Below are 7,589 nucleotides of genomic sequence, written 5' to 3' on the forward strand. Positions count from 1 at the left end.
TTGCAATGTAACACAGTGCCTTGTTTTTATCTGGAATGCTAGATCGTGCCTTGTTTTTTGTTTGGAATGTTATACAGTGCCTTGTTTTTTGTTGGGAATGCCACACATCGCCTCTTTGGAATGCTATACAGTGCCTCGGTATTTTGGTGCGAATGCTACACAGTGCCTCTTTTTTGTGGGAATGCTACACAGTGGCCTTATTTTTTTGCTGGGAATGCTACACAGTGCATCACTTTTTGTTTGGAATGTGACACAGTACCTCATTTTTGTGTGGGAATGCTACACAGTGCCTCATTATTTTGGTGAGAACGCTACACGGTGCCTCTTTTTTGTGGGAATGCCACACAGTGCCCTTATTTTTCTGTGGGAATGCTAGACAGTGCCTTATTTTTTTTTTTGGGGGGGGGGGGGGACATTACACAGTGCCTCATTTTTGTGGGAATGCAACACCGTGCATTTTTTTTGGTGGCAATGCTACACAGTGCCTCATTTTTTTGTTGGGAATCTGACACAGTGCTTCACTTTTTGTTGGGAATGCGACACAGTGCCTCGCTTTTGTTGGGATTACTACACAGCGCCTTGTTTTGGTGGGAATGCTTCACAGTGCCTCGTTTTTGGTGGGAATGCTACACAATGCTTAAATTTTGCAGGGTGTTACTCAGTAGATTATTTTACTGAGGGAATGTTATTCTATGCATATTTTTGGGGGTGTATGTGACTCAACAGTGACTTTTGATAGTCTGTTGTTTGACAGGTTTGATGTTGTATTTCTGCTTTGTCCAGATTTAATGAGAAACTAAGGGTGTTGAACTTTCTGTTTCTGGAATTAAAGAAACAAGCCCTTTAGCCACAATGTTCATTCAGGGAGTTAATACTTAGCAGCATTTATCGCTGCTGCTTCTGGGTAGGTTGTTTTTGCATTGGCTGTCATAGCTGTGGCATTTGTCTCAGATTAATATTAAATCACATGAGCTTTAGTCTTTCCTCCATGCTAGGCTGATCATGGCAGTAGGGTTTAACCATTAAGTGCATGTTTTTACACCACCGAATTGTTAAGTTGTTGATTCTGATCCGTGACATTTTGGATGTGCCTTGAGTTTCAATGAAAAAGTAAAAATAAAAAATGTCCATTTGCAGCTCAGATTGGTTAAATCGTTACATTACGTTAATTTACAGGCATTTAGCAGACACTCTTATCCAGAGTGACATACAACATGCTCAGAGCAGCCTGGGGAGCAGTTCGGGGTTAGGTGCCTTGCTCAACAGCATTTCAGCCATTCCTGCTGGTCCAGGAAATCAAACTGGTGACCTTTTGGTCCCAAAGCTGCTTCTCTAGCCATTAGGCCATGGCTTCCCCCAAGGCCTAATCACTAATTAATGATCAATGATAATGATTTTTCAGTACTTTCCCCTTTCTGTTCATGTGACTCCAAAAACACTAAGAACTTCCTTATTAAGACAACAGGAACATGAAATCATGCAATAACAAAGTAGATGTGGTTGATTTGTCTAACCGGAATGGATCTAAAAGGGAACTGTTTTCTTACGCATTATCCTTCAGGATCATGTGATAGACCAAATGAACTTAAAGGGAAATGGGTTTCATCAGAACCAGAGCATCTGAATCCTGCTTGCAGGACCAAATGATCGATTTAATGTTGTTCTGGTTCTCCTGATGCTTCCGTGACTGATCCTCATAATCTGGTTAGACTTAGATGTCCAGGGACATTAGGACAGCAGTGACTATTTGTCTTTATAAACAATCCTGCGGGATTCCTATGAGTGGGAGGTTTTCTTTTCATGCAGGCGCGAGCGAGCAGATTATCAAGCTTACATGACAAACCAGGATCTTTAACATGAACAAGTGGTGCTGTATGATGCATTTCATCCATCCATATTTTAAATTTTAAACTAATTTGATCATCAGGCTCACATTTGCAGTTAAAAAGGTATCCCACTTGATCCAAACGAACCAAAAAGCTTGTGAACAATTTGTCCTTTAAATGTCATGTCAAAAGAGTTAAAGGTTTATGATTACAAAGTGAAAAAATTTATATTGAAAAAAAAAACACGACACACACTTCTACCTGTATTTACACCATGATTAATCAGAGAAAGAGAAGATAAGCAGGAAAATGTTAAAATGTTCCTCCCAGCCTTTATGTCCTGTTTTGGCAAAAGAAATTACCCAGATTTTTTTTTCTTCAAGTGGAATAATACACTATAGAGTCCTGGTATTTATAAACGAGCACTTTCAGTGTAACACCACTGTGAAAAAAAATTGTCCAATATTAATACAAATGTTGTATTTTTTTGAAAGAATATGAAAAAAGGGAGTAAAATAGAATGTAGATATAATAAAAATAAATAGAATAAAACAATAACTTTTTTAAATGTTATGATCGAGTGCTCTACAGAATATACACAATATACAGAATATGCATAAATATTTATTCTATCCACATTCACTGGATATGAGCAATTGCATGCTCTGATTGGCTACTCTGCTACTAGGATATCAGCTCATATACCGTACCATGAGTAGAGAAAAACAAAATGTCAGAGTGTGTTGCTGAACTAACCGAGGATTAATTAAAAACTCTACTTGAAAACAAAACCCCAAAAAACACACACAAAAAAGCAACAAAATAATAAATGGAATGAAAGTATTTGATGGTAAGAACATTTTTTTTTATTTTTCAAGAATTATTATTATTATTATTATTATTATTATTATTATTATTATTATAGCATTTTTCACAGATTGCTATGGTCATTTCGCCGGTTTGTTTACATTCAAAGCAGAAATTATTTTGTGTAAAGTTTTCATTTATTGAATTTGCAAAATAAAAAAACAAAAAAAAACGCTCTTTCTCTTTCTCAAAATCCAGTGAATCCACTCAATCTCATCGTACATGGCTTATAGCCAAGTCTGTGCTATATGCCTCATCAGCTATCAGCTCATGTACGGTACGATTCGATTTCGTGGAATAACTTAATTATTGCACTAAAAAACCTGAAACATATTACACTGTAATGAAGTGAAGTTGCATGAAGAGGTACACCTGCAGTAGAAATGTACTGTATATACTGATTGCACTTTAGTTAGATGAAATAGCAAAGTCCGCAGATTACATTCACGTTTGTCATTTTTGCGTTTATGTACCTGTTGGTCAAACTGCTTCTTGTTCTTAAAATTTTAACAAGTTTGACAGAGTATCATACATCATTAAAAAGTAGAGGTATTTATGAGATATTAAAAAAATAATAAAAAATGAAAGCCTGATAGGTCCATAAATATTTGGACAGAGGCAACATTTTTCTAATTTTGGTTCTGTACATTACCACAATGAATTTTGAACAAAACAATTCAGATGCAGTTGAAGTTCAGACTTTCAGCTTTAATTCAGTGGGTTGAACAAAATGATTGCATAAAAATGTGAGGAACTAAAGCATTTTTTAAACACAATCCCTTCATTTCAGGGGCTCAAAAGTAATTGGACAAATTAAATAATTGTAAATAAAATGTTCATTTCTAATACTTGGTTGAAAACCCTTTGTTGGCAATGACTGCCTGAAGTCTTGAACTCATGGACATCACCAGACGCTGTGTTTCCTCCTTTTTAATGCTCTGCCAGGCCTTTACTGCAGCGGTTTTCAGTTCCTGTTTGTTTGTGGGCCTTTCTGTCTGAAGTTTAGTCTTTAACAAGTGAAATGCATGCTCAATTGGGCTGAGATCAGGTGACTGACTTGGCCATTCAAAAATATTCCACTTCTTTGCTTTAATAAACTCCTGGGTTGCTTTGGCTTTATGTTTTGGGTCACTGTCCATCTGTATTATGAAACGCTGACCAATCAGTTTGGCTGGATTTGAGCACACAGTATGTCTCTGAATACCTCAGAATTCATCCGGCTGCTTCTGTCCTGTGTCACATCATCAATAAACACTAGTGACCCAGTGCCACTGGCAGCCATGCATGCCCAAGCCATCACACTGCCTCCGCCGTGTTTTACAGATGATGTGGTATGCTTTGGATCATGAGCTGTAGCACGCCTTCACCATACTTTTTTCTTTCCATCATTCTGGTAGAGGTTGATCTTGGTTTCATCTGTCCAAAGAATGTTCTTCCAGAACTGTGCTGGCTTTTTTAGATGTTTTTTAGCAAAGTCCAATCTAGCCTTTTTATTCTTGAGGCTTATGAGTGGCTTGCACCATGCAGTGAACCCTCTGTATTTACTTTCATGCAGTCTTCTCTTTATGGTAGATTTGGATATTGATACGCCTACCTCCTGGAGAGTGTTGTTCACTTGGTTGGCTGTTGTGAAGGGGTTTCTCTTCACCATGGAAATTATTCTGCGATCATCCACCACTGTTGACTTCTGTTGGTGGCCAGGTCTTTTTGCATTGATGAGTTCACCAGTGCTTTCTTTCTTTCTCAGGATGTACCAAACTGTAGATTTTGCCACTCCTAATATTGTAGCAATTTCTCAGATGGGTTTTTTTCTGTTTTCGCGGCTTAAGGATGGCTTGTTTCACCTGCATGGAGAGCTCCTTTGACCGCATGTTTTCTTCATAGCAAAATCTTCCAAATGCAAGCACCACACCTCAAATCAACTCCAGGCCTTTTATCTGCTTAATTGAGAATGACATAATGAAGGAATTGCCCACACCTACCCATGAAATAGCCTTTGAGTCAATTGTCCAATTACTTTTGGTCCCTTTAAAAACAGGGTGGCACATGTTAAGGAGCTGAAACTCCTAAACCCTTCATCCAATTTTAATGTGGATACCCTCAAATGAAAGCTGAAAGTCTGGACTTTATGTCCATGTCCATTATATAACTATAACTTGAATATGTTTCAGTAAACAGGTAAAAAAACCCAAAATTTGTGTCAGTGTCCAAATATATATGGACCTAACTGTATGTATACCTGATCGTTGTGAGATAAATAACGTATTCCCAAAAATGTTACATCTGTTTATTAAAATTGATGAAAAACTGGTCGCGCTGAGATTTGTTTTCTCAGACTGATGGTGTCATGTGTCAATCAATCAGATGCATATTCAATAGAAAAATATGTAATTTAATCATTAATTGAAACTTAAAACATGGTCATTGGGTTTCGATGCCCAGCGTTGTAAACATACTCCAACCGAAAACAAATGCCCAAGTTAATATGGCTTTCTTTTTTTTTAATAATAGTTTTGTTATGACGTGTCATATTTTAGCTAAGAATTTCTTTTTGACAAAACATCACAGGTATGTATGACAAAAATAATAATGGTGTGACATGGATTTGGGAGAAAAAAAAAAGATTTGGCTAAGTAACAAAGCCATGCTGGTGTTTCTACATCTGGGCAGTGTGGTAATATGGTTCATTATTTAAAAACAAATAAACAAACAACAAAAAAAACCTTCTGGTTACAATTCAAAACCACAACTTTCAAAAAGAAATGATCATAACCATAAAGACCGAAAGCAATGTTTTCCTATTGATCCTCACTATGATTCATCGCAGGTAGAAGGGTGTGTCATTATTATTATTATTATTTTTTAAATTAATTTATTAATAAACCTTAATTTTATTTACATGACAGTTAAAGAACACGCTGCGCAAAAGCTTTGGGGTTTATTTGGATAAAGTATGACACCTTTTTAACAGCCTGATTTTTTTCCTTCTGTTTGTTTTGTAATTGTAAAGCGACCTTGGGTGTGAGAAAGGCGCTATATAAGTTAAACTTAATAATAATAATAATAATACAGCAGATGGGAAACCGAATACAAGTTTGTGTGTTACTGTAAACATATCACATGGCAGGTAGCAGCTTTGACAGAACAGAAAGTACACGTGAATACTTAAGTCTTTCAAAGAAGCACAAATTGTTTTTTTGTTGGCGTTTATGGTGATAGCCAATTTACTGCATAGAAAATAAGTATTTGGAATCAATATTAATTCATACAGCCAATGGATTCTGTCACAGCCCCATAAATAGACCAGCTGAGGAGCAGAAGCTCCTGGATGGTAATGGTCCGAGGTAAATTAATGACCCATTGTGTGAAGGCTGGTATCCAGTGTCTTACCTGATAGGACAGATGACACAGAGAGGATGAGGACCCATCCTAGAAAGCGGCTGGTTGCCATTGTCGAGCCGTAGACACCTACTGAAAGGCGAGAGCTGCCCGAGCTCGTTCTTATGGATCACCTGGGCTGAATCCGTCCAGCTCCGCCCCCCTTGACTCGAGCACTCAGCCTTTCAGGAAGTAAGGAAGAGAGTCGCAGCTATGTTCAAACACACCTCAGAGACGGCGAGAGGTACAGACGTGCTGTGACTCAGCACACCACTCAAGATCTGCCATGTTCAGTGTAAACACAAATGGCACTCCTTTGTGCTGTCATTGTGTTACAATAAAAAGCTAGGGTGCTTTGTGCTCTACAGTACAAGGTCACGTTAGTTGTAAGCTCTTCCTGTCATATTTTATATTGAGTGTTCTGAAGGAAGTGTGTAGATTCTTGGAGTTAACTCTGTAACGTCTTGTAAACTTGCACACAGTCTTAAATTCCTCACACTCACCTTTTACATATTTCATAAACATCACAATTCGGTTCATTCGCTCTTGGCCAGAAGGTGGGTGTTGATTCATTTTCCATAACAGGAGCTCAGATGGATCCCAACCATTGTGTATGCTGTTACTTCAACAGAATATTAGACTAAGTGTTATTCTGCCACATGTACATTCGGCACTAGAACTTTCTTATCTAGAAGTTCAGCACTTCCTGAACCTGACTTCTGCACTTGTTGCATGTCGCACTGGATAAGAGTGTCTGCTAAATGCCTGTAATGTAATAAAATGTAATGTATTCTGACCTAGCACTCTGTGTTCCCAGGATGGGCTCCAGTTCCACCAGGATAAGGCAATTACTGAAAGGGAGTGAGTGAAGAGCTACGACAGGCTTTTATTAATTCACTCATTTGAATTCTAATAATTCTAATTCTGGTTTCTATGGTAACACCTTGCATGTCAGACATTCCAATAAACGGATAAGAAAAACATATAGAGCAGCAGCTACAAATATCGACACCGTAACGATCTTTTGGCCATTGCAAAAGTAGAAAAGACTTTCAATATGTAAATTGTGCATGAATAATTACTCAAACTTCCACTGGAAAAAAATGAGTTGATTCCTGATTACTTAGCGTATCAGATTACGTGACACCGTTCCACAATTATCAACACCTTTGTCTCCTGTTATCAACACTGTTTCACTATTATCGACACCCAGATGATTATTTATAAAAAAAATAATCGGTATATGGTATTAACAAAACAGTTTTTATTTAAAAATTTGTTTTCCACAGACTTATATTTAGTACAAAATATCTTTTATGTAAATATATTGATGTCGGTGCTTACGTAAATGAGGAAGTAATTCTAATGTTTGTAAACAAATGAACTGATAATGTTTAACCTGCGTCAGAAAATCTTTTTGTTCCACTTTTTACCCGATTTCTAAGTATTTCCGTAGATCACATTTTGTTCATCATTCGTTGTTGTTTGTATTAATTTCTAGTATTGTAGTTTACCAAT

General features: G+C 37.2%; 1 protein-coding gene across 1 annotated transcript in view; it reads right to left on the minus strand.

The window, feature by feature from the left end:
• Positions 1–6,232, minus strand: part of LOC132872068 (zinc metalloproteinase-disintegrin-like crotastatin) — a 35,129-nt gene extending 28,897 nt beyond the window's left edge. The window contains exon 1 of the mRNA XM_060906654.1: positions 6,084–6,232. Within this exon, the coding sequence (XP_060762637.1) occupies positions 6,084–6,144 (61 nt within the window). The 5' untranslated portion in view covers positions 6,145–6,232. The remainder of the gene's footprint in view (positions 1–6,083) is intronic.
• Between the last annotated feature and the right edge of the window lie 1,357 nt (positions 6,233–7,589).

Source organism: Neoarius graeffei, chromosome 24 (assembly GCF_027579695.1).
Source record: "Neoarius graeffei isolate fNeoGra1 chromosome 24, fNeoGra1.pri, whole genome shotgun sequence".
Lineage (NCBI taxonomy): Eukaryota > Metazoa > Chordata > Actinopteri > Siluriformes > Ariidae > Neoarius > Neoarius graeffei.